The 27,133-nt window shown below is 45.5% G+C and overlaps 1 protein-coding gene across 1 annotated transcript in view; it reads right to left on the reverse strand.

The window, feature by feature from the left end:
• Positions 1-2,554: 2,554 nt before the first annotated feature.
• The window catches only part of EFEMP2 (EGF containing fibulin extracellular matrix protein 2), a 304,335-nt gene continuing 279,756 nt past the window's right edge, over positions 2,555-27,133 (reverse strand). Inside the window, exons 10-11 of the mRNA XM_069645012.1 lie at positions 25,781-25,976; positions 2,555-4,289 (exon numbers count right to left, since the gene is read on the reverse strand). Of these exons, the coding sequence (XP_069501113.1) occupies positions 4,128-4,289; positions 25,781-25,976 (358 nt within the window). The 3' untranslated portion in view covers positions 2,555-4,127. The remainder of the gene's footprint in view (positions 4,290-25,780; positions 25,977-27,133) is intronic.

Raw genomic sequence — 27,133 nt, forward strand, 5'->3', positions numbered from 1 at the left:
GAAAGCACAGGTACAGTACAAAATGGGGGGTGCAAAGGTTTGAAAGCACACTTAAATTCGATTTTGCCAGTTAATTGAAAGGCCACTTACATAGGAGAGCATGTGCCCTGTGTTGCAAGAAAATATACTGACAGCTTGCCGATACAAAGACTGTGGTTTTAAGAATAAAATGTGACTAGTTTTTCCTTAGCAATCACTGTTTCAGTAGCATGGCCACTGTAAATTGAATGGCTCAAACAGTATAACATGGGACCACCAGTGGTAAGGTGGAGCGTTTCAGTCCCCAATTCCAAAGAAAAGTATAATTGAAAAAAGATTACCTAGCCAAAACTAATGCCTTTAGGAGAGAATTTGTTTTCCCAATCCTGACTTTGGCGACTGGTTACAAAGCAATTAATTTCTTGGAGGATTGTGTTATGTATAGTGGAATGCTACGAGAGAGTGGGTAAGGCATGTGCCACTGGGTTTAGGAACCACTCCATGAAGGGCATGGCCCTTGAAAGGGGACTGCTGTTTAGAGATTTTTGTCAAGCTGCGACATGTGCTTCACTGTATACCTTTTCCAAACATTGCAGTTTAGACCTGGCTCGGGGCATGGAAGCACGCTTTGGTAGGGCAGTGCTACAGAGTTTCTTGGTGTAGCTTCCATTCCCACCTCCTGCTAAGGGCACTGTTTTGGGAGTCTTATCAAGATGAGGAATGTGGGGAAGGGGGACGCTGCCCTAAAGTAAATATGATGCATGCTGCCCCCCATGGTGATGAGGCAGCCCAGAGGACTGAGAGGTTGCTATTGGTATGGCTGAAGATTTGAACAGCCACGGGTCTCAGTGGTGATGTGGATGAGGCCCCACTCGAACAGGGAGACACCCAAGGACATGAAACCGAGCATGCGCTGTGTGGTGAGCTTGGGTGGCCCCACATGGTATACTGTGTCACCCAGAAAAACACAGCTGTGGGGCATTCCCCAGCTTCATCGGGATAGGCTCCATCCAGCCTCTAGAGACATCCCTTTAAGGTACTGTGAAAGGGATAGCTGACTGCAGCAGACACCGCCGTGTATGGAGACATGTGTTTTATATATGTCATGTTATTGTTTGTGTTTAGGTATATGCATTTAAGTATATAATAAATGTTAAGTAGGATAGGTAGAAAGGGGGCAATACCCTGGCGTGATCTGAGAAGGAAGGCCGTGGCAGCCTGCCTGTGGCTGCCTAAGGAGGTCGGGCGACCCACAGAGGCCATCCTCTGACCTAATGTTTCAGTGGGTGGTGCCAACCCCTTAACTGCCAGGCTATTATGCAAGTCAATGCAAAAAGTACGAGCATACTTGTCCTTGGCACTTGAAAGGGTTCTGTTGCCTCAGACTCACCCCTGGGGTTTCCTTGAGACCCTTCCTAGGAAGAGTGCGCTGATGTAGCAGATCAACATTTAGATGGAACTGAAGCTGGGGGAATTTTAGTGAAGGACTAAGAGTTTATTATGGGAATATATATTTGTTTACAAATAAAGAGTTGTCCCTGTTGGGATCCCTATAAAATCCACCTTAATGTCTGTGTCCAGTTGATAAGGTAAGCACTCGGGGTGTAGCCCAACTCCTGTTACCTGCAATTTTATTTTAGAGATGCACCACCCGTCCCTATGCAGCTGGCCTGGGCGTGGCTCCCATGGGAAATGTTCCTGACCTATGGCAGGATAGGGCCCGAAAACAAGGGCTACACCTGCACTACAAGGCCCGAACAAATGATGAAGGTGGCGACATCTTTCTGAAAGGGCACAAGTTCAATAGGACATGGGAGTTAAAGTGCATGTTTTGAACAATACAAACAAAATGATTGTCTGGGTGTTGGCGCTTGAGCACTTGTGAAAGTTGCACTCTGAGGGGGAGAAACGTGAGCCTCTTCTGCAGGGCATGCTTCCGTCAGACTGCCATAGGGTGTGCATCAACCCTGCTCGGACTCTGTGTGTTTTGAAGACTCAATGTTCATTAGGCCCTTTCCAGGGACTGTTAAAAAGGGTGTCCTTTTGTGCCGGACCACTAAAACCACCGGGTGAACTGTGATCAATCTGGACGCTGGTCAGAGTTGAACCTCCACGCCCAGGTGGAAGTCTGTGTCCACCTACCTTGGCCATGACCGTGTATCTTAGGAAGTTTTAGACCTTTATAAATGACATTCAATTAATGTGTGTGTTAAAAAACACAGTTGAACCTTTTAGCTTAACTGTGAAACCCTCCTCAAAACCGGGGCGGTAGATAGATGAAGGTGGGTGGAAAAAAGCTTTGCCTCCATTTCACGACCGGGACTTCGTAGAAGAGTTGGGCGACCCATTTTTGAACCTCTGTGGGCTGGAGGTGCAGGAAAGAGGTAGTGCACTGCAGAACGGGTGGGGAGATCTTTGACGCTCATGTGGGCGGGTAGCCCTTCCTAAATTAGGAAGGAAATGTGTCCTCATCCTGCATCAATGGGACGTGTCGTGTGGGCTGCCTGTCGAGACACCCTGACCTCATTGTCCTCCTTTTCATCAAGCGGGAGAGTAATTGAATCCTACGAATGTCTTTCTTGTTTGTATTTTCGCTGTTTTTGCAGCTTTAACGTTTATTTTTGTAAGACCAAGATTGTACAAACGTAACTCTAAACAACATATTTCACAAACAGAAAACATATTTAGATTGGGTACAAAAACCAAAATAAAACAGTTGGTTGCACACACATTATACATCATACCCCAGCGCGTCAGGAATGTTCTATGTTCCAGCACAGGGGTTGCCTGCAGCACAGGGGCCCATCAGTTTGGGAGGGTGGACCAGTGCTGCAGAGCGCCCTGGCAGACTCAACCGGAATGAAAACTGAATATTGTATTGCCTGGTTGTGACATGTCCTATTCTGAAATGTTTACTTGACACTTGATGTGGGACTTATCACCACAGGACACCTTTACTCGAAGTCTCCCAAGAAGACCCTGAATTCATAAATGAGACCGTGCAGGCCTGGGGGTGAGAAGACGCAAGCAACACAGACCTGAGTGCTAGGACTATCGACCAAAGAATACAAATAATTATGAAAAATAAAAGCAAGGAAAGATTGAGAGGAATCTGTGTGACAAATGGTAGCTCTGGGGATGCTGGCAGATAGCACAACTTGGAAATTACACAATTTGGTCTTTGGTGTAGGGTCATACTGAAGAACCAGTTGTGTGCAGGCACAGATGGTGGGGTATAACATATACAATTGCCCAGAAATGTTATTAAACAGATAGTGCTGCAGAAGAAACATTCACGGCTGCTGGGGGATGTGTAGAGGAGAGCCAACGAAAGCTTAAATGATGCCCACGTGATTCTGGAATGGGAGGCCTGGTCTCTCTCAGTGTGACGCCATCTGGGAAATGAAGCCCGGGACAGCAAAGTAACGCTGTGTGGGGAAGGAAAGGCCGTTACTGGTTTAAGAGTGACACCTGCTCTCTGGGAGCTATACTTGTGACACCCTCCAGTCCACGGTAAGTCCGAAGTCCTGTCTTGCAAACGCATAACAGGCCGCACCCCTATGCAGGAGAGGCACGTGCTGCAGTTATTGACACCTCATGGCTAAAGCAGGCAATCCAGTGGTGTGAAAACAGCCAGGATGAGTTCCTAGAGCTGTCGCATGGGCCTTTTGCTGCAGTCGCTCAGACCCTAGCCTAGAAACAGGTAGGCCGGATGGGATTCTTTTTACAGCAGCACTTGCTCATTACTGTAGCCCTCGGCACACCTACCGCCAAGAGATTATCAAAGCCGAAGAAACTTCAAAACCAGTGGAATTTGATGCAAGTTCGTGCACAGAGAAGTGATCTAAAAAGAACGAAACAACATAAAGAACCCATACAAGCAGAGTAGTGAGGGGTAGGCTGTGCATACCCCTAACCTGCAACCACCCTACTGCAGTGTCTGCGAGGTTGAAGGGCATAGCAGACAATCATTTTCGCAGGCCCTGTAAGTGTACTGTTCAAGGTGGAGGGGAGAAGTTCACACAGAGAGCTAGGTTAACCTGGGAAATGACAATACAGAGTCTCCCCCAATTCACCCTGTGCTTGGGAATGTCACTCGCAACACTAGCAATGGGCATGTGTCCAGTTCGCCCCTCTCAAGCCCCGGCCTAGAAGGAGTGCGCTCCAACGAAGACGGTGAGCCTCAGCACAGAGCTGGAGCGGTAGATCAGCAGAGAATTGGTGGTCACCATCTCCAGGTCGAGCACAAACTCCTGTGGTCCTGTGGCAGGCCGCGCTAGAACCAGCATTGCACTGATGTTGTTAATTTGCTGCGTGAGGAGAAAAGAGAAACATCAGTCAGAAAGAGCGCTATTAAAATAACATTTCACATGCAAACATCTCTTCTGCCTAATGGAATATTCCTTTCTTCCCTGAACACTCAATTAACCCATGTTGAGAGGGTGCACATTCGCTTTCAGGAAGGAAACGCAACTTGGCAGGGATGCCCAGGATAATAATCTAACCCATAGCATTGAATCCAACATGAAGGATGGATCAGCGTGTTGTAGCTTTTTGACTCTTCCTGTTCACCATTGGCAGGGGATGTACATGAGGCATGGCCCATGGATCTTGATCTGCTCACCTCACAGTGCTGGTGTGTATCTCGCTTTCTGTCTGATTAACCAGCCTTCATATCTCGTTTATGCTGTGTGTGCATTCATTTGATTTACTCTTTTTGGAGGCCAAACTGCATGAAAGGTATGCTGGAAGATGTAGGTGGCAGCTTACAAGGACTTCCGGGAAGAGAGAAAGGAGACTTAATGCTCCACAATTAAGGAAGGGCATAGGCTAGTGTGGGGGACCTGCAGGCGAGTGGCTACCTATTCATCTGCCCCTGATGCCTGTGTGGCAGTCACACCATGGGACTGTTTTTTCCTAGAAGTGTTATGGTATGTTAAAAATGATTTTATATGTATTTATTGTTTGCTTGTTAGGTGCTTATACAGGAAATACATTCTGTTTCAAAATGCCCACAGGGCAGCAGGGAGGGAACATGGGATAGCAGCACAATTAAATACAAAAAATAGAGGGGGGAATGGACGGCCGAACCTACAATGCCCTGTGAGTATTCAGAATGTGCAAGTGCAGGGAGGAAGAGGGCAGTGGGGTAAGTGCTGTGGTGTCCGTGCTAGAGGGTGAGCAGCAGATGAAGTGCAAGGTATATGGTAAGTGCTATGTGGCCAGAAGCCGCATTGGGTGAACATTGTGAATCTCCAGTGCAGAGGGTGTGCCTAGGCAAGTGCTGAGGAAGACTCATGCTGGAGAGATTGGTTGTGAATGGTCAGGGGCTCAGAGGATGCATAAGGGTCCAAGACACCAATCACGGCAACTGTGGGATTAACAGAGGAAGGAAGAAGGGAAGGAGGAAGGGAAAGAGGAGAGTCTTGCAGTTATTTTGGAACTTCAGAAGGTCCTGCTGAAGACACAGTGGGAGGGGGAGGCTGTTCCAGAGGAGGGATCCAGGTGAGGAAAGCATGCAGCCTCCTGCTCTCTGTTTAGCGAAACGCTTTACACACAGAGTTGGTGCCAGAGGAGCCTAGAGGTCTAGAAGGAGAGTATTTGGTAAGAGAGTTTCAGATGGTGTGGTCCCCGACCCCAGGCAGCCTTGCAGATGATTCAAAGGGATTTGAATTTGATCAGTGCAGCAACCGGGAGCCAGTGAGGCTTTTCTGTGCAGGAGATATGCAATCCCTGGGCTTAAGGCCAAGGATAAATCTCGCTGCTCTATTCTGGATTAGCTGAAGGGGTCGCAGAGTGTAAGGTCGATTAAGGAGGAGGCTGTTGCAATAGTCAAGCCTAGAGAGAACCAGGGCTCGGGAAACATTGAGCTTCTGGGGGAAAGTGAGAAATGGGAGAATTCCTTTGAGTAGGAAGAGTTGGAAGTGGGACTTCTTGGCAATGTTCTGTATGTGAATGAGGAAGGATAAAGAGGAGTCAAAGATGACTCCAAAGTTTTGGGCATCGGAAGAAACGAGCCGGGGGAGAGCCCAAGGTGGGAGGCCAGAGAGAATGTAAGAAGGAGGGAGCAGGGGTCACAATTGGAAGGATCTCCATTTTGCTGTCATTGAGGCAGAGATCATTGGAAGAGACAGGCAGTCAGGAATGAAGGAAGGTGCGAGCGAGTCAGCAGGACGTCTGAAAAAGAGTTGAGTGTCGTCTGCATAACACTGGAAGTTAGGGGAGAAGGAGATGAGGCATGCCAGCTGAGCAAGGTAGATGTTAAAGAGCCAGGGGGAGAAAATAGATCCCTAGGGGACACCACAGGTGGAGAAGTAAGTAGGAGAGGAGAAAGTGCCCAGGATGACATGGGAAGAGCGGTCAGTAAGGAAAGAAGTCAGCCAATCCAGTGCCCATTCTGAGATACCAAGGGTATCGTGGAGCCTTTGTATGAGGATGGAATGGTTGACAGTGTCAAAGGCAGAAGAGGGATCAAGTAAAATGAGGACAGCTTGGGAGTTGAAGTCCAGGAATGCGAGCAGGTGTTCAGAAGAGTAGTTTCTGTGACTCTGGATGCTCGGAATCCAGATTGATGATCGTGGAGTCCACCGACAAGTTCAGTGTGCAAGTTGAGTTGGGGCAAGCCAGCTTCTCCAGCAGTTTCCCCAGGAAGGGGGTGATTGAAATAGGGCCAAATAGGGAGTGATGGATGGGCACGTAGGGTCTGCTGAAGGCTTTTTCAACAGTGGGCACACAAGGCAGTGCTTGAGGGAGGAGGGGAAAGAGCCAGTAGCGAAAGGGTGGTTGCAGACATCAGTGAGTGCAGGGGCAAGAGAGCCAATGTTGTCCTTGAAAGTTCTGGACAAGCGGGGGGGGACCTGTTTGGAAGAAGCCTTCATAGAGCGAACAACTCTGGTAACTCCAAGTGTGACGGGGATGAAGGAGGAGAAGGCAGAAGGAGCGGGGCAAGGGGGGGTGGGATATGTGAGGGGTGTGAGTAACAAGGGTGTTCAGGATGCCCTGAGTTTTGGTGACAAAGTGTGTGGCCAGTGCATTGCAGTGCGCCTGAGAAGGAAGAGGGGAGGAAGAGATTGCAGAAGTGTTGACTAGCTCCCTGCAGAATTTGAAAAGTTCTGCCGTGTTATTGGACGTACCGCTGCAATTTGCATGGTCTCCAGGCACTCATGTGGCTCTGTAAGGAAAAGTGGCTATGGTTGGTTGGTGTGGGGACCGGAGGGATAGGATAGATGTTGTGCTCATCTGTTGATGCGTGCAGGAGCAACTGGCATCTGTGCATGTGAGCTTTCTGGATGTGCTTTGTTTTGTGCACTGAGCTTGTTGTGATGGGAAGGGCGGCATCCACTGTTTGACTTGTCTGAGGTGATTGGGTTTGTAGCTTGTTTATTTATTTGTATGGCATACCCAACCAGGAGGTATGTGGGCGCCTTTCACAAAGAGGCTGCAAGTATACTTTCAGCTTAGTTACAGAAGGTACAAAAAATAAAATACAATAGATACAGTGAGTTATACAAGATAGGTGCAGAAATATATACATAAGTACAAGTGCAGAAGAGAATAAATAGGTAGTCCGATAGAGGTTACATAGCAGAGTCAAGAAATGAGATATCCTTGTAAGCTTGGTTAGGGTGATGTGTAGTTTGTGTGTTTTGGTGGGTACATTCACTAGCCCTCTGGGCTTGTGTTGGAGGTGAGCGTAGGAGAGAAGACGTGGTTAGTGGGTTTTGAGTGATCTCTGGTTATTCGTAGTTAAGTTATTGTCTTCCATTCTGAATTTATCCCTTGTTTATGGTTTGTCGAAGCATTGATTGTATGGGTTGGGCAGTCTGTTCATCGGGTGGTTGTTAAATGGTTGGTCATTGTTTATCTTGGCGAGTTCAAAAGCCAGGTATTTAGAAGTTTCCTGAAAGTGAGGTGGTCTTCCGGTGTTCTTATTTTCTTAGGGATGGAGTTCCATAGTTTGGCTATCAGATAGGAAAAGGTATTTCCTCTGAATGTTCTTTTCTCGTAGTGCCTTGTTTGTATTTGGAGGTCGGTACTGGATCTTAAGTCTCTCCTCAACTAGTATCGGTTGATTTTTGTTTGGATTAATTTGGTTCCTTGTTGATGTAGTGATTTACGGGCATTGCAAAGGGCTTTGAAGGTCATGTGTTTCTTTACTGGTAGCCAGTGTAGACTTCTTACGGCTTGTGTGATGTGGTCTCTTGTATTAACTCCAAGGAGTAGTCTTGCTGCAGTATTTTCGATGTATTGTCTTTTTATTGGCAAGGCATTTGGGCATTCACAGTTATAGATTATTTGCGTAGTCTATCCTTGATAATACCAAGAAGATGACTGTGAGGGTTCTGTGTGCAAATTTGAGCTAAGGGAGGATCTCTCTTATTAATCGGAGGAGGTAGAAGCATTGTCTAGCTATTGGGTTGACTTGTGGTTCCAAAGTGAAGCCGTTGTCTGTGAGGATTCCCAGATGTATTATTACTGTTGATGTCTCTGGTTGGGATGTGTTTGTCAGGGGGCCATGTGAGAGATGTCTCTGTTGGACTGTTTTCATGTGGGGCAATTCATATTTCTGTTTTGGTTGGGTTTAGTTTGAGGTCGTTGTTTGCCATCCACGTGTTTGTCAGTGAGATATTTATTGAGGGCGTTGTCGTTAGTTACCTTGAAGATGAGTTTGGTGTCATCTGCATAGTTGCAGGCTGTCAGTCCATGGGTTTGAATGAGTTTCATTAGGGGTTTCATATAGATGTTGAAGAGGAGTGGGGAAGAGGCTTGATCCTTGTGCTACACCCTGCGTAATATTGTTTGTGTTCAATGTGAATGGTGGAATGGGAGTTCTTTCTGTTCGGTCAATGTTGAAAGATTTTAGCCATTGCAGTGCAGTGTTTTTGTATACCAGATTCCTGCGGTCTTTTGATTAGGATTGTGTGCCTGATCATATTGAAGGCAGCTGATATGTCCAGCAGTACGAGGACCGATAGGGTGATGTTGTCCATGTTAATTTTTAGGAAGAGGAGTGCTGATTGTGTTCTTCTCATGGGTCTGAAACTGATGTGGGATTGGTCAAATATTCTGCTGCTTTCTACATGATTCAGTAGTTGTTTGAACACATGGTTCTCAACGATTTCTGCTGGAAACGGTAGGTTTTATATGGGCCTGTAGTTAGTAGGGATGTCTGTATTTCCAGTCTCCTCTTTTAGGAGAGGTTTGATGTATGCAGATTTGAATGACTTTGGTACTATTCCAGTGTTTAGTAAAAGGTTCATTAGTAGTCGGACATAGAGGGCTGATGTTTTGGGGACAATTCGTTTTTTGCAGATATCTGGTGGGCATGGGTTACTGGGAGAGCCAGCTATGTATCATTTAATTGTTTGTCGAAGATTTCCTTGCTTATAGGTTCAGATCGATAGAGTATTGTGTTGGCTGTATGGATGCTGGTTTCTGAGGTGGGGGTGTTTGTGGTCCTGCGTGATCGATGGCCTGTTGTATTGCTTCTATTTTTGCTCCTAGGTGGCCCGCCGTGCTGCCACATAGGGTTTCCGAGGGTAGGATGTTGTTGTTGCATAAAGCTAGGTTTTTTATTTCCTTGTTGATTCTAAACATTTCTTTTTGTGGGTTTGCTGCCGATTGGATTCTCGCTGTATAGTAGGATCTCTTGGCATTCAGAGCTGTCAACTTGTATAGCCAGACTTGTTGCAGGTAGTTAGTTTAGTATATTTGGTTGTAGTGCTCCCTCCATCACTTTTCTCGTTTTTTCTTTTTTTTTTTTTTAGTTCCCCTAGGACCTCTGTGGACCATCGTGCTGAGATTTTATTTTAGTTTTTTTGGTGTGGGTTTGAAGAGTTTTAAGGGTGTTAGTTGGTCTAATGCATCTGTGATCCAGGTGTGAAGGTTCTCTTCAACTGTGTCTGGTGTCATTCGGTTTAGGTGGGAGGTTTATGGTTTGGTAGTTTCTAATATTTGTGTTAAAGTTTCACGAGCAAGTATTTTCCAGTTTCTTTTGTTTGTTGCCAGCATTTGTGTTTGTAGGCATCAAGCGTCTCGGGATTTTGACAGTGAAAGGGATCATATGATGGTCGCTCCATACGATTGGTGCTGAGGGGTCGAAAGTCCATCCCTGCAGACAATTGTCTAGTGTGTCCAGCTCTGTGAGTGGGTCTGCTCACTATTTGTTTGAGATGAAGAGTTTCCAGTAGGGCACTGAGGGAGTTTGTTGTGGTTTCCTTTTCTCTTTTGAACCAAATTTTGAAGTATCCCAGAACAATTCTGTTATTGTGATTTGTAGAAAAGTTAGCTACAGCATCTGAGTTTTGCAGTGAAATTAGGGTTATAGGTGGGTTGTCTGTAGATCAGACGGAAGAGTACATTGAATCGGTTGTTGCACTTGAGGTTGCCCAAGAGTGATTCAAAGTCTTCTATGTCTGTTAAGGGTAGTGGTAAGGAACTGATGTGATTTTTGTGCACTAGAGAAATTCCTCCTCCTCCCTCTTTTCCGGTTTCTCAGTTAGACTGTAATAGTTTGTAATTGTCGGGTATGGCTGCATGAGCGATTACTTTGTAGTTTTCTGAGACATGTTTCTGTGAAGAATAGAGCATCCATACCTTCTTCGCTTAGGAGGTCATACATTTCTGTTTTGTGCTTTGTCATAGATCACACTTTGAGTAGGCTGCAGTTTGGCTTGTTCTTTGTTAGGAGTTATTTCTGGTATTCCAGTGGGAGTGGCATTCATCGGTCCTTCGAGAGACTGTTGGGTTGGCCTGTTTATTGTCGGGTGTGCAGAAGTCTTGTTGGTCTTTTCGGCGAATGCAAAGCTTCACCTTTTCAAGTTGTGCTTTTGGCACAGTACCCCAGCTCTGCATGGCACACATTACTTACCCCATAATATTCCTTCTGTAGCTTGCACCTGTTTAGAGTCACATGCTTTGCAGAAGCCACCATGCAGTGGTTGGTGGGAGGTATTACAATTTGTTTACTTCTAAAGTAAAAGGGTGTTGACAAAGGTGACAAGACACCCAAGTCTGGTAGCAAAAGAAGAAAAAAGAAGACTGTGTTCTGCAGCTCCCATGCAAGGAGCCTGAGTGGGTGCATGTTACTAAACAGATGCAAGTCTCAGAAAGACTACTACTGGATAACTAAAGTCTGCTTTCCGAGACGTGTGTTATACTAGTATGCTTTGAATCAGTACCTAATGAAGGTGGTGGGTGAGCATATCGAACAACGGTAAATGTTTTAGAATCACTTTACCCACTTGGGAATCTGCTCTAGTTTGTGTCACTACAAAATAGTGTTTTGTAAATGTATGCACTGAACTGAATATTCCCGCTTTTCATATGGCATATATAGGAACATTTACAGTGAATGCTAATGTGGCTCTTGTGCTTCTTCGGGAGAGGGCCTTTGGAGTGAAGGGTAAAGGCTTGTGCGCTAGTTTGTAATATTCTTGTATGCAGAGCGCAATCCAGCAGGAAATATTGTATTTGGATACAGAGTATACATCTTGACCTGCAGCAAAAGATACAAAGATCTGACTGCTCTTACACAGGAACTTTGCAGATCATGGCTCTGCAGATGTCTAGTGTATGTAATGCTTTTGCCCTCCTATGTGTGCATTAGGAAAAAAGTTGAAAGGTCAATGGACTGATTAGCATACAACTTTGATGTAAACATTGGTGAAAAACATGGATGCATTCTCAAGACCACTTTGTCTTTGCGAATGGCGGCGAAGAGCTACTCTACGGAGAGTTCCTGCACCTACCTTTCTCTGATTAGATGTGATGGGAACAACAAAAACGACTTTGCATGCAAATAGTTTGAGTGGTCTTGTGAATGGGCTCTAGTGTCGGACCGATATGTTTATGCAGGACCGTATTTAGATCCCAGCTTTATGCCAAATGTGCTGCTGGTGGATAAATGCATTTAACACCTTACATAAATGCTTTAACTACCTGCACTTGCATCATGACACCTTGTGTTGTGATGTTGTATATGCAGTGAAATCCATCATGTGAACCTTGAGTGACTTAAACACTTAACCCCAAGTCAAGTAAATATATGAAAATGTCTGCTGGTGAACAGTCGATCGGGTTGATATCTTTTGTTTTGCACCAAATAACCAACTATTTCCACTTATTAAATTAACATTATTTTGTAATGGGTTTTCATGCTTCACAAGTATATCTATACAATGTTGAGGACGGTTGGAACGTCCAAAGCTGCCAAGTTCATACTTTGTGGATTCAGGTTTGTTATTCGTTGACACTGCTGTGGTATTGGGAGTAGCATGATTGGTGGTTCTATCGCCATTTGTATTAAGTGAAGGAACCACAGTTGTCATGCCCACATGGGTGCAATGAGAATCAAGGTTTGTTTCTTCTTTAATAGCTTGTCAACTACACCGTGTAGGAGTGCTGTTGGGGGAAAAAGTGTAAGCAATTGTCCCTGACTAGCTCATCAATAGGGCATTGCCTAGAGATCTTTGTTGCAAGTATATGGATGCAAAGGTTGGGTATTTGCGTTTGTACTTGTTGCAAATAAGTGCACATCTGAATCCACCCCACCCCCCATTTGCTTAAGAATTGTCTGAGTATGTTTGTGTTTAGCTTCCACTTATGTTCTTGTGTGTGTGACTGACCTGGTTAAGTTGTCTCCTAGACCGTTCTGAATCCCAGGCACATACTGTACTTGCAGGAACACCTTTTGCAGGATGCACAAGTGCCTTATCTGCTGAGCCTTCTGTGACAAGCTTAAAGAGTTATTTTTTCCCTGTTTGTTGATATAAAACATGGCTCTGGAATAGTCTGTCTTGAGAAGCACACTCTTGTGATGTATTAGTGTCAGGAACTTCTGGAGCACCTATTTAATGGCTTACAGTTCCAGTACATTGATGTGAAAATTCACCTGATGGAGCAACCGTTTTCCCTATACATTTAGAGACTGACAGTGTGCTCCCCATCTCACCAGAGGTGCATCTGTTTAAAGGGTCTCTTGCACTGACGAATTTACAAATGGCCTGCCTTTTAACTTTGTTGGTGGTGCCCACCATTGCAGAACTTGAAAGACCTTTTGTGAAATGACCAATAGATCGCCCCACTCACTTTATGCTTGAGACCATTGCTTTGATACCCACTCCTACAGCGGGCGCCTCTGCAGGCTCACATGAGGAGTAAGGAAGATGCAAGACATCATCATTACTAAGGGTTTCATGACTCGGCATTGTTGCGATTGACTGGTGCGGCTGATCAAAAAGAACATGCACATGAATGTTCGCAAGACAGATATGTGATCTCTAAATCTTTAACTGCGCTCCCAGGATTTTTATTGCTTTGACTCGAAAGAAGGCTTGATTGTCCTACATTTATTAAGAAGCCTGCTAATGACCCAGGGGTATTACCGTGCTATGGAGAGGACAAGAAGGAGGTATAACATAACTAAGGTCCTTTTAGAACAAGCCGTGAAAGTTTACATATGATAGAATAGAAAGGTATTTAGATGTTTCTTAAATGTAGCGATCAGAACTGGATCAAGAGCAAAAATTTGTGTTTTCCAAAACTGGGCACTTAGGACTGAAAAAGATCTACCGCAGCACAGTAAGTAGACAAGCATTTGAAGATCTGTGGTTATGATTTTTTTAGAAACGGATAATAGAGGAATTTAGTTGCAATGGGGCCAACTTATGAAGACCTTTATGAATGAGAGCTGCACATTTAAATATAGTTTAAGCTGGAACTGTTATTCAATGAGGTTCCAGGAGGAGGGGAGAAGTATGAGTAAATGTGGAGCTTTATAAACGTATGTGCTGCTTGGTATTGAAACATTTGAAGTTTATGAGCATGTTTAGGCAGCAAATCAATAGAGTCACAGGAGTCCATCTTGGAACATAATAAAACTAGAGAAATATAGTCTAACTGAGCTTCTATGAGAGAGGGCCACATTTACCCAAAATGGCAGAGTTAGTATGTAGCTGATGGAGGCAGTTAAATTGCCATTGATGTTAGTTGTTACTCTTATTGATGCGTTCAAATATAATGAGCAAATTATGTTCAATAGGCCATGCGGAAAGCCCCAGGCGTCCAGTTTTGACCCGAGTGTCGCCCGATTTACTGTGGCGAACGCCACACTGAAGTCCATGAGGCCGCATATACAGGTTTGTTGCAGAGGCTCCATGCACTCTCCACTACTGTGGTGAGGAGCATCAGGTTATCCATAGTGGAGCACAAATTGTGGAACCCGAGTTTTTTAAAGGGTAATAATTTGATTCTGTTCTCGCCATTCCGCTAGCTTAGCCAGCATGACCCTGGCAATTTTTGCTGGGGCATCTAGTATTGCCAAGATACAGTAGCTGTTATGGCCATGATAGGTACCATGTTTATATACGGGTACCGCAATGCTTTTGGTTCAAGTGTCATGAAGGCAGTCAGTGTCACTAATGAGGTGTTCTTTATGTGCTTCACTCAAGACTCCCTCGATGCTCTGGCTGTCAACTTGGAATTGTGTGGATGCTGATGCTGTTGTATTGTTGTTTTTCACCATACTCAGTAGGCCTCTCCAGCAATTTAACTTTTGCTTACTACTGTAGGACCACAACCAGTTTTGGAACTGTGTTTTTAACGCTTTACTAAAGTTGCAATCATCTGAGGATCAGTGTTTGCTCAAGCTGCTTTTCACAGATCTCTTCTAAGAGCTGTTTTCCTATTGCGAACATGGCAGTCAAAAAATGTGTATGAGTTGCGGTTTTGTATTTCTCATGAATGATCTATTACCGAAGTTTATGTTGGGGAATGTATGGGCAACAATTTTAGTGATAGACACTACTGTTTCGAGCAACGTCTCCTGTTGTAATTGGAAGTGGGACCACAGGGGTGTGTCTATCCATCCACTGACTGCTCCCACACCTTCCCTCAAAGGATAGGTCTGCTCCCTCCAGTCTGTGGGGTTTCCAAATAATTCTATTTGCTTCTTCCTTGAGGTTGATGATGCCGATCCAATCTCTTGTATTTGTGGTTTCTGGAGAAGCAGAGGACAAAGTTATGGGAAGGTGGTTGCTTTCTTCCGTTGCTCCAACACTGAGACCCAGTACAAGCGAGTAGTAGCGTGCCTGGATAAAACTCTGATAAATTGTAGTGGCACTCCTATCAGTAATTCTCGTATATTCGCCAGGTGTGTCTCCTAGACTTCTCCCATTGAGCATTACAAAGCCATGGTTTATTAAGTAATCGTTCCATTTTTTCCCTTTGGCGTTGCTTGATGATTGCTTGAGAAGTGCCGGTGGTATGTTTAGTGCAGTCGCCAGTTCATTAGATACTGAGTGAGGAAATTTTGCATTCATTTCCCCAAGAATTAGAATAGGTATGGGATTAGTATTGTTATAGAACCTTATAACTGTGTCCATGCAAAGACATGATTTCAGTTGTATTTTCCATTCCTGGTGGAATAAGAATATATATATATATATATATATATATATATATATATATATATATATATATCTTAGGCTTGTGGAATCTGCTTAGATCACATTCTATGCATAGGCCGACATCTAGTGGTAGCTGCGGAGTATTACATTTTTTGTTTTCGAAACTTGAAAAGGGACGTCGACAGGGCGTGCCAGTAATGCTATCCAAAGTGTGACGTCTACTGTACCCATGGTCCTTAACATGTCGAGGTCCCTCCGATTGTTTTTTTCCGCCATCATAGTCGGACCCATATCGCGTGGTTCCTTCTTGGCTGATGCCATCATTTAGAAAAGTTTAATTCTAGTATCTCTTTCTGTCCTTTCGATATCCGTTTACCGCAAGGTCTTCGGCGACGGCTTAAAGGACAGATTTTAATCGTCGATGACAGCAACACCCGTCTCAACGATCCTTTGTCTACGGCCTCTCAAAGCCCCATCGGGCCTCCGCCCTGCACAGTAGGGAGAGCGGGGGAGGTTCTTATTCTAGTCTTGTTAAGACAATGTATATTCCCCTTTATTTCCAAATATGTCACCAGGCTGCCATCCCCATACATCATGGAAAACACCCCATTTACATTTTGGCCTTCCTGTAATAGGAAGTTCTCCTGGAAAGACTTGCACCGGGTGTGCAACCTTTGTCTCTCCTGGGACCACGCCGAGGGACAGTGCAAGTCTTGCAAGCTGTTCAGGTCTAAAACCCTAAAGGACCACAAGACGAAACACTGGGCCCACCACGCCATGCATGCCGAGGCCGCCATGACGTTGAGGGAGCATCCAGCGACGGCAGCATCAACGTCTTAAGTGATGCGAGGGCGGTCGGGATTCATTGGATTCCTGTGTCTGAGACCCCAACAGGCAGGCAGGCCGGCGGTGCTGCTATGAGGACGACACCCGGCGGCTCAAGTACTACCAAAATACATCACACCAAGCACAACCCCCACGGCCGAAAGTTGACCATGCCGCCGACCAATAGGCCACACGCCGCATCGCGGGGGAGGTCCGAACTTTCCCTGTCTTATGGGCCATCGTAGTCCCGATCACCACATGACAGGCCCCCGAAACAGACGGTTTCCGACACTGCATCTACGTGCGTCGAAAGACACATCAACGGCCTCGAGAATAAGCACAAAGAGCTAAAAAATGAGCAGGTTAATAAAAAAAACCTGTTCCCAATACCCTTTTAAAGGCCAGAAAGGCCAAAACCATAGGTCTTCGACACCCCAGGTGGAAAAAGTCAAGCTACAAAAAGCAGAAGTGTCACTACCCCAGAGGGCACTCTTTCAGGGGCTATGCACCATAAGAAAACCCCTGTCCCAGAGCCCCCACCTGCACCTGCTCCTCCTACTCCAGGCTCCCTCTGTATTGCCAAGCTCCTCACAATGGACCACAGAATAATTTGATATAGTTATGAGGAGGATGTGCTGTTTTATTAATTTCTTTGACAACTACCCCAAGGTCCTCCAAAATACTCAGGGAACCCCACTGAGCGGGGCAGCAGCCACTAAGAGCGGGGCAACAGTCACTCAGCCAGCCACCAGAAAAGCCTGCCTAGACTCCATGCAGGTTTCCACCTCGCATCAGGACCTAGGGCATGACCCTTATTACCAAGGCTCCCAGGACCCTGGCACATACACAGACCCAGAGGACACAGTGGACTTGGACAAATATTATGACGACGATGGGGACTTTTACGTCATCCAGTCCCCAGATCACACCGACCCACTAGTGGCTGACTCCCCAGTAGACAACCAGTTACAATATATTGACCTGCCCCTAAAGGCTGCAGAGCACTTCAAAATAGACACACAAGAAGCCCAAGTCGACAAAGACTTTGCGGAGGACATCCTTGGGGATAAAAAATTAGCAACCCAATTCATCCCCGTTACAATCGTTGCAGAGACACATCCAACCCTCTCTGCTAACACCCAATATAACACAAACAGTCAACCTGTGCATCGAAAAGATGTTCAGACCAGCCCCCTCAGACCTCTTATACATTAGGGGGCAGTTAAAGGCCGACTCTTTAGTAGTTATAGCTACAAGAAAGAGGGCGGGAACCCCTCTGGCCTCTGCCGAAGCCCCTCCAGACAAGGAGAGTAAGAAAATCTACACCCTGTGCTGTAAGGTAGCTTCCTCAGCAGCCTACCAAACAAGGATTGCTAATAACACAACACTATTAACCAGTTATGTTTGTCATAAGTAGGATGAAATTGCTCAACAGATATACTCAGTCCCAGAGCCCCTCAAAATACAGTTCTTTCTCACCATTGCAGAGGGGAAACGAGTAGCCAACTGCATCCTCAAAAACAACTTGGATGCAGTGGACAATGCGGGGAAATTGTGGCAGAAGGCACACTGATTGAACGCCACGCATGGCTACGGAAATTGGGCTTCAAACTAGAGACCCAGGCAACCCTCCCAAACATGCCCATTGAACCCAACGCTTTATTTGGCAAAGCAGTGGAGGATGCTCTCAAGAGTGCAAAAGAGGAAGGACACCCTCAAATCCCTTGGGCAGCTCACCAACAAACCCTTTGGGCAAAAAGGGTGCTCTAACTCTCGCCGTTTCAGAGGGCAAAACTCCCAACGGGCCTCAAATTACAATCAAGGTGGCCCAGGTTTGTCTCAAGGGCAGTCCTCACAGCAGGGTTTTCAAAGAGGCCAAAGAAGGTCTAGAAGTAGGGGCAGATCCTCCTCCACAAGAGGGGGCTCAACACCCCTTAAGTAATGACCACACGCTGCAGGTTCCCTCCCATGCCACTCCAGTAGGAGGTCGTATTTCACACTTTACCCACTCATGGGAGGGGATCACTTTGGACAAGTGGGTACTTTCCACCGTGGTGGGGGGGGGATTGCATAGAACTGATCCAAACTCCAGCCAACCACTCGCCAAGGCAAAGGCAGTCTTCACAGGAAGAACAACGTATCCTGTTGGAAGAGGTGAATGCGCTACTTCTAAAGAACGCCATAGAAATCGTCCTGGCAAACCAGGTAAACAAGGGTATCTTTTCAATGTACTTCCTTGATGAAAAAAGACTTAACTATGCGCCCTGTCCTAGACCTGCCCCCTGCAAACACCAATATCAAGCCACAATAATTCTGCATGACAACGCGAGAGGAGGTTATTTCACTGCTAAAACAGGGGGACTACATGGCAACCTTGGATATGAAATATGCTTACTTTTATATTTCAATGTTCGGTGTCCGGTCAAAGGGTCGAATACAAAGGGTCGAATGGTCAAAAGATTGACACCAAAGGACCGAAAACAAAAGGATCGAAAAAAAATGTTAAAAAAAAAAAAATCAATCCTTTTGTTTTCGGTCCTTTGGTGTCGACCCTTTGACCATTCGATCCTTTGGTTGTCGATCCTTTGACCTACAACCTCAATGTTCCCAGCACACAGAAGGTTCTTGCGTTTTAAATATAGTGAACCAGCACTACCAATTCAAGGTGCTACTCTTAGGCATAGCCTCCGCTCCAAGGGTATTCACCAAGGTACTAGCAGTAGTGGCAGCACTTCTACGCAGAGAATCACAGGGTTGCACATGGAGAGAGGTGAGGTTGTCATCAACCATTTTAAAGCCACTCTTTATACGTTGTTAGGAAGTTGCTGCTATAGTGCTCTTTTATTTTTTATACTGTAATATCCTTGTTTTTAAGAAGTGCTCATTAAACGTTCGCTGGTCTTCATTGCTGCTAACGTTATTCACTTTTGATGTACCGCTAAGTGTGTCTCATGCTCTGCTGAGGAGCCTGCCCACAACTTGGCTAGTGCTCTTTTTAGTTCCATCAATCGGCGGTTCCCCGCTTCAGTTTCAGTTTGCTCCGACACTTGTGTCAGAGCAAACGCCCGCACAGCGGACAGGCTTAGCGGATGCGCTGTCAGTGCACCAAAGGCACGCTTAAGGCAAGGCCGTCTGTGCCCGTCCGTGACAAGTCTGGGCTGCCAAAAATGATGAGCCTACTCCTTCTTATGCTCCTATTACCCATTCTCGTGCCAAGCTCATTGCTCTAGCACCCATAGAATTGGCCTGGCCCACCTGCTTTCTGCGTCAGCCTGTTGCTGCCTGTAATGCTCTGAAAGGAACTACCAACTCTCCACCTCTATTCCGAGCCCTTCTGGTTAACGCATGCTCTGCTGCAGCTCTCAGAGATGATATCAGATACATTCTGGAAACAGTTGCTCCTAATATGCTATGTTTTACCGAAACTTGGTTTAATGTACACTCTGGTCCAGACATTGTTCAGGTCTTACCCGCGAACTACGATATTTTTCACTGCGACCGTCCCCCACCTAAAATATGGGGGGGGGGTTGCTTTCATAGTGGAACAATCTTATAACTGCCAGGTGGTACAATTTGCCCAGAATCTGGCCTGCAAATCACTTTTGATTAAATTGCAGATATCTCAAGAAACTTCCATCTATTTCCTGGCTATTTACCGCCCCCTGGGCTATGTTACTAACCGGTTTGTTACTGATTTTGTGCAGGCTATTGCCGACTTAGCCCTCATTTATCCCAAATTTTCCATGGGTCCCCAGCACACAAACTCGTTGCCTCTCTCGCTGATTTTGGTTTTCTGCTTTGCAATCAAGGCTCTACTCATATAGGCGGAAACCAACTTGATATGTTTTTTTCAAACATTCCTCATTTCTCAGCCTTTAATCCCTTACCGATAGTATGGTCCGATAATTTTTTGATTCCCTTTGCTTTTCCCTGCACTTCTGTTAAAGCTAAGCCACCTGCTCTTAAGAAATGTCAGCGTCATTGGGCCAAAATCCCTATTGATGATATCTCTAACTCTATTGTGAATATAGTTCAGCAGAATAGAGATAAGGGCATGAACATTTGTGATGCTGTGGTCTGTGCTTTAGAATTTACAGCCAATACCTTGGCTCCCTCTCAGTTGTTACCCAACTGCACCGTACCATCAGCCACTTGGTACTCTGCGGAGCTAAGGACACTAAAACAAAGGTGTAGTTGTTCTGAAAGGAAATGGCATATCACTCCTGTTCACACTAATAAACTGGCTTATATACAGGCGAGGAAGGACTACCAATGCTCTATAAAAGCATCTAAAGCCCAGTATTATGCCAGTCGGATGTTAAATGCACCATGTTCTTCCAAGGAGCTCTTTTTGGTAGCTAAAGAGCTATTCTCTCCTGTTAAACCTCCTTCTATGATTACTCGTACCCAAGCACAATGTGATCTCATTGCCCCTTTTTTCCAACAAAAGATCTGCACTATCCATAATAAAATCAATGCGGAAAGATCTATTTCTCCTGACGCACCTAATTTTCTCAACTGCTCCACTAGTCACTGTCCTAGTGTCTTTAGCTTTGCGACAGCTACTGAAACTATGGTTAAGGCACGTTCCAAATTGAAATCTGTCTCTCCTGTTTATCCTATTCCTCTTCACATTCTTCAGGATCTCTCTGGGGATTTTGTTCCTCTTCTCATGCAAGTACTGGATTACTCATGTGCCACGGAATTTATCCTAAAGGCACTTAAACATGCAGTTGTGTCACTGTTGCTGAAAAAACCTCAGCTCGAACCAGCAGCGGCGGAAAATTATCGCCTGATCGCTCTACTCCCTGCAGTGGCAAAATTGCTGCAATCCATTATCACTCCCCAGGTCTCTGATTATCTTGAGATCAATAATATTCTTCACCCCCTGCAGGTAGGATTTCACCCTGGGATGGGCACAGAGTCCATAATGATTGCTCTTCTTGACAACATTTTAGGGTTACAAGACCGCGAAGAGACGAGTGTGCTAATTCTACTCGATCTCTGCAGCCTTCGACACCATTGACCATCAAAGACTCCTGCATTGTCTTTGGTGTCACTCAGGGATCGGCACTCTCGCCACTCCTCTTTAATTTGTATATGGTTGCACTGGCTAAGCTTATCTTTAGTTTTGGTGTGCACTTTTTCATATACACTGATAACACCCAGATTCTCTTTCATATGAATGCCCCTCAAGAACTTTCTTGAACCCCCAGCGTCTGAGTGACTGTCTCGCAGCGATAGGGAAGTGGATGACTGAAATCGGTTAAAACTGAACAGAGAGAAGACTGAGGTTCTGGTGATTGGCAAGGAATCTGCCAATTCCTGCTGGACTTCTGATTACTGGCCAGCCTGTCTGGGGTCATGTCCGACTCCCTCTGCTGTAGTCAAAAGCCTTGGCATTAAGGTCATGGCCTCTGGCTCCAGAGAATCCCAAATCTCTGCAGTTTTCCAGGTCGGGTTTGCCAAACTGAAGATCTTAAAGAAGGTTCTCCCCTTTCTTCTGGATGAGGCTAGGGCAAAAATTGTGACCGCCTTCATTATGGGGGCAATAGACTATTGTAATGGCATCTATCTCGGTCAACCGGCGATGCTTATTCAGAGGCTTCAGATACTTCAAAATGCGGCCGCCAGGTTGGCTCTTAATGCCCGAGACTGGCCCACTCACGTGATCTTCTCCAACGCATTCAATGGTTGCCAGTTAAAGCCTGGGTGAGCTTTAAGATCTTATGCACGGTTCACTGGGCTATTCACTCTGTGGGAGCTCAGTTTCTTCAATCCAGGGTTTCCCTCTACCAACCTAAAAGATCACTTTGCTCCTCTAACCAAGTATCTGCCGCTTTAGGCATGCCCGGGCCGGCAGTAGATCGTTCTCTGTGCTGGTCCCGTCATTATGGAATTTCGTCCTGCATTACATTAAGAGCAACCACGTCTTACCCAGCTTTCGTAAACAACTTAAAACACTGCTGTTTTAGAATGGGGTGCTTCTCCTCTTCTTCTACTAGCGCCTAGATGCCATCAGGTCTTTGTTGCACTTTACAATTAACATTACATTACATTACATCACATCAATCCCAGTGTACCCTTGTCTGGATGACTGGCTGATAACAGGGGATTCCCTCCAAATTTGCAAGCAAAATACCCAGAGTACAATCAATCTGCTGTTCCAATTGGGATTCTCAATCAACGAGAAGAAATCAAGTCTTGTTCCAAGCAAAACCAAACAGTTCTTAGAGGCTGTCATAAGAACAGAAGAGGATATAGTCTTTCCATCAAACGAAGGAGTGCAAAACATACTGCTGCAAATACCTCAGTTTCTAGCCGGTCGCCAAATAACCGTACGCAAAGCATTGCGCTTGCTCGGATGATGGGATCATGCATTTACCTGGTTCCACACGCACGGCTGCACATGCGTCCAATGCAAGAGTGGTCAATGAAACAGTGGTCTCAGTCAAGCGGTCAGTGGGACGATCTGGTGGTTGTGTTGCTAACCCTAGTTCAGGCACTGCGCTGCTAGACAAAGGAAAACTTGTTAAAAGGAAAACCTTTTCACAAGCCCATAGTGCAAGCAGTTGTCACAACAGACGCATCACTCACCGAGTTGGGAGCCCATTACCTTCACCACACAGCGTATGGCCTGTGGACACAGATCACAGCCCAAAATCACATAAACCTTCTGGAATTGCTAGCAGTACTCAAAGCTTTCCAAGTGCACCTGGCAGGTCAGACAGTACAAATCCTCACGGACAGCAGAACTGCCATGTTTTACATAAACAAGTAGGGGGGCACACACTCTCCAAGTCTGTTCAGGGTAGCAGAAAAGATTTAGAAGTGGGCACTCAAGCGGGGCATGTTCTTAACATCGCAACATGTTGCAGTGTATCTCAATTCTCTGGCAGGCTCATTAAGCAGAGATCCTCTACCCAAAAAGCATGTGTGGCAGCTCCACAGAAATATCCTAAACGATATCTTCTCCCTATGGGGTTACCCCCCTTTAGACTTGTTCGCCACAAGCCGAAACATGCAATGCCCAGACTTCGCATCCAGGTTTCCACAACACAAGTCCAAGTGGAACGACCTTTGGATGAACTGGTCAGGGAAATGTGCCTACGCCCCCCCCTCCCCGACTCCGCTACTGAGCAGGGTGAAGAAAATGCACCAGGAACAAGTTACACTAATCCTAGTTGCTCCTATGTAGGTGAGACAACCTTGGTTTCCACATCTGCGCAAACTGGCGATGTGCAATCCACTCAAACTCCCGTGCCCCTACAATGTGCTCACACAGCACAGGGGGACAACGTTCCACCCACAACCACAGTCTATGAACTTGGCAGCTTGGCTCCTGAAGTCAGAATTTGGTCCTTTAAAACTACCTCAAAGGTGTATAGACCTCCTCAAGGAGGCACACAAACCAAACACTGTTATTTTAGCAAATGGAAACCATCACACATTCTCCATTATATGCTCCACTTACTAAACTCAGGGCTAGTATGTATCTCCATCAAGGTTCACCTAGCGGCTCTATCTACGTACACCACTTCTCAAAACAAGGTGTCCTGGTGGAAAATCCCGGTCATTAAGGTATTCATGGAGGGAGTCAAAAGACTCCACCTTCCCATTTCAAAACCGCCTCCAGGGTGGGGCTTTAATGTGGTAGTTGCAAAGCTCATAGGACCCCGCTTTGAGACTATGCACAAGTCCAGCTTTAAACACCTTACATATAAACCGACTTTCCTGGTGGCTATTCCCTCCATAAGAAAAGTCAGTAAGCTACAAGCTTTCAGTGCAAAACCCCTTTTTTTACCCACAAAGAAAAGTTGGTACTAAGAACGCACCCTAGGTTTTCACCTAAGTTCATATCTGAGTTCTATGTCAATCAGTCCATTGAACTACCAGCTTTCTTTCAAAACCCTTCAAGCTCAGCTGAGAAAAAACTCCATACACTAGATGTAAGGAGGGCGGTCCTTTACTATGTAAATGAGACAAAACAGCTAAGAAAAACAGACCAACTGTTTGTCTCCATAGCTCCTGGCAGGGAAGGTGACCACATTTCAAAAAATGCCATCTCCAGCTGGATAGTCAGATGCATACATCTCTGCTACTCTCTGTTAACTAAAACTCTGCCTTTCACACCAAGAGCGCACTATACCAGGGGTACAGGAGCTACCCTGGCCTTTATTGCAAACATCCGGCTGGACGCCATTTGCAAAGCAGCTACATGGAGCTCTATCCATACTTTTACTCAGCACTACTGCATTGACTCACATTCTAAAGCAGATTCACAGGTGGGACAAGCAGTGCTAAAACATACATTTGCTGCTGTACCGTCTCACAACCCACCACCTTCTCCAGACATTGCTGGCTAATCTATGCATAGCACATGATCTAAGCAGATTCAACAAGCCTCAGAAGGGATACATTACTCGCCGTAATCGTATTTCTGATGCTTGTATCTGCTTAGATTCACATGCAACCACCCTTCCTCCCCTGTGTAGTAGAAGGTGCATAGATGTTTCTCTGGCTTAATCTGCATTCATCTGCTTTACCTACACCTGTACTCGCGCTACACTTCATGCTACCTCATGTCAGAAACTAAACAATCTGAGGGACCTTGATGCATGAAGGACCATGGGTACAGCAGACATCACACTGGGATAGTATTACTGGCACACCATGTCAACGTCCCTTTTCGAGTTTCGAAAACAAAAACTGTTATACTCCGCAGCTATGACTAGATGTCGGCCTATGCATAGTATGTGAATCTAAGCAGATACAAGCATCAGAAATACGATTACGATGAGTAATGTATTCCAAATATCAACAGGGCCAATGTGCAATATCCAAGCCAGCCCACTTTATGAGACCCACTAAGAGATAGTCAGAGTTGCCCATAATTTGTTTCAAAGAAAGTGAGTTGGATATGCTGATTAAGAGACCTCTGATGGGGTGGCCTGGTGGCCCCTGCCTAGCCAAAGCCTGGATATGATTCCTGTCATCGCATATCAGTGGGTGCACGGCCCTAGTCTCTTGCAGGTCCTCTACAGAAAAATATTCAAGATTACTCTAAATAGCCCCCACACCCATGGCCCCCACCGATTCCTGATAGTGGGAGGGAGGGCCTTCTGGTATTCAAGAGAGCACTTGAGTTGCACTGTTAGGGTCTGGGTATTATTTTGGGCTGTAGGACTCCTGCAAGCCATGTCCAGTTGCCTCTTTCCGAATCAGTATAATGGATAGGCATAGGTGCCTTAACATGTGTTGTCCTTACACCGTTTTGGTCATTTTCACTGTTAAATTTTCTTTGACATGTAGAACAGGACTACAAGATTTCACATCCCTTCCCAGTTGAGCTGAGGGACATGACCTCTCAGTTGAAATGGCTCTACATTCATAGCCCAACTTTAACTGAGGGTAGGGAGAAGCAATACCTGGTTCACCTACGGTGCCAGCACCTCCAATAGGAGCCATAGCGGTGCCAATCATGGCATTGGTGGGTTAAGTGAGCAGGATCTGCCACGCAGTTGAATTGCAAACTTGACAGCACCTTTGTCCTATGGCAGCGTCCTTACCCGTATGTAGAAGTCCCCCTGCTCGTTGCCAGCACGAATTTGGAAGGAGTTGTGAGCTCCAGGGTAGACGCTGGTGGCTTGGATCTGGAAGATGTCAGAAGGCACACTCCTGTCCGCTGTGATGCTCATGTACCTGTACACGATGGAGGATGGCTGGTCGCGGCATGCTATGTTGGTGGCTGGGCACAGGCAGCGGCTGCAAAAGAAGACATAGGTGAAAATGTTGGGGGTGAATCCTTAAGCCCTACATAGCATGCAACCCACTCCATTGTGTTTTCTGTCTGTTGACCACTGTGGTTGTGTGATTACTGGGACAGCCAGCCTGGTTAGAACATAAGCAGAACATGGGCAAGGTTTTCTTTTGATAGTCCAGCCATTACCATTTCCCACCTTACCATGCCACCTGCTCTTTGAGAAGCTGAACCTTAACAAAGGTCTTCCATTGCATCCAAACCTGACAACCCCCCTGTAATGCATGGATTTCGACCGCAAGAGCCTTTTCAAACACCCCAGACTCATGAAGCACTTTTTTCTGTCCCAATACTGCACAAACAGATTTACAGTATCAAAACACCTTAAAACGTTCATGATGTGTATTTCCCAAACTGTTTTGCCGCATTTGATTCTTCAGTTGTCTGCATGAAAGCTACTTTTCTTCACGTATTGCTTTTCAGAGTTTATTTTGCATCACAGCTCATTAATGTATCCAACAATCTCTAAATGCTGATTCCATGTTGGATTTTCAGCAGCGTTCTTTGTTTGAAGTAAGTGATTATGAAGGCAAGCTGGATTTGGACTTAAACCTGCATTGTACATTTACTTTAAATGTATTAGACTATCAATATGGTTAGTTGTTCTTTGGTGTGTTTTTTTACCAGCATGCTATTGTGGTATTTTAGTGATTTACAATAATTACGGTTCTTTGGTTGTTGGAATAGACCCTGAAGCCACTTATTGTTCCAATTTTGTTTAACACTTGTAAAATGCCCTATCCTCTCCATTTTCGTTCCATTTACGTTCCTGTGGTGAGCTGCCCTCTTCAGCATTTAGAACAGTTGGAATCACCCAGCTAGCAGAAGAGTTCAATGCCTTCGAGAGTGACTGGTATGTGTGAGTGAAGAGACCATGAGACAGAGAGAAAGTATCAACTGGACTCAAGACTATAGAGGGGGTTTGCAGACATCCACCACGATTGTGGAGAGGGAGAATCAAGAGTCAAAAGTGGCACTTGCCAATTCAAAATTCCACAAAGCGAACTGGGGCCTGCGAGGAGAAAGTGTATTCTGGAATTTGAAGTTAAATTCCCTAACTACACCTGATAAATATACTAAAAAGAAAAATATTGAATCCTTG

This window comes from Ambystoma mexicanum, chromosome 2p (genome assembly GCF_040938575.1).
Source record: "Ambystoma mexicanum isolate Mex_15411 chromosome 2p, UKY_AmexF1_1, whole genome shotgun sequence".
NCBI classification, from domain to species: Eukaryota; Metazoa; Chordata; class Amphibia; order Caudata; family Ambystomatidae; genus Ambystoma; species Ambystoma mexicanum.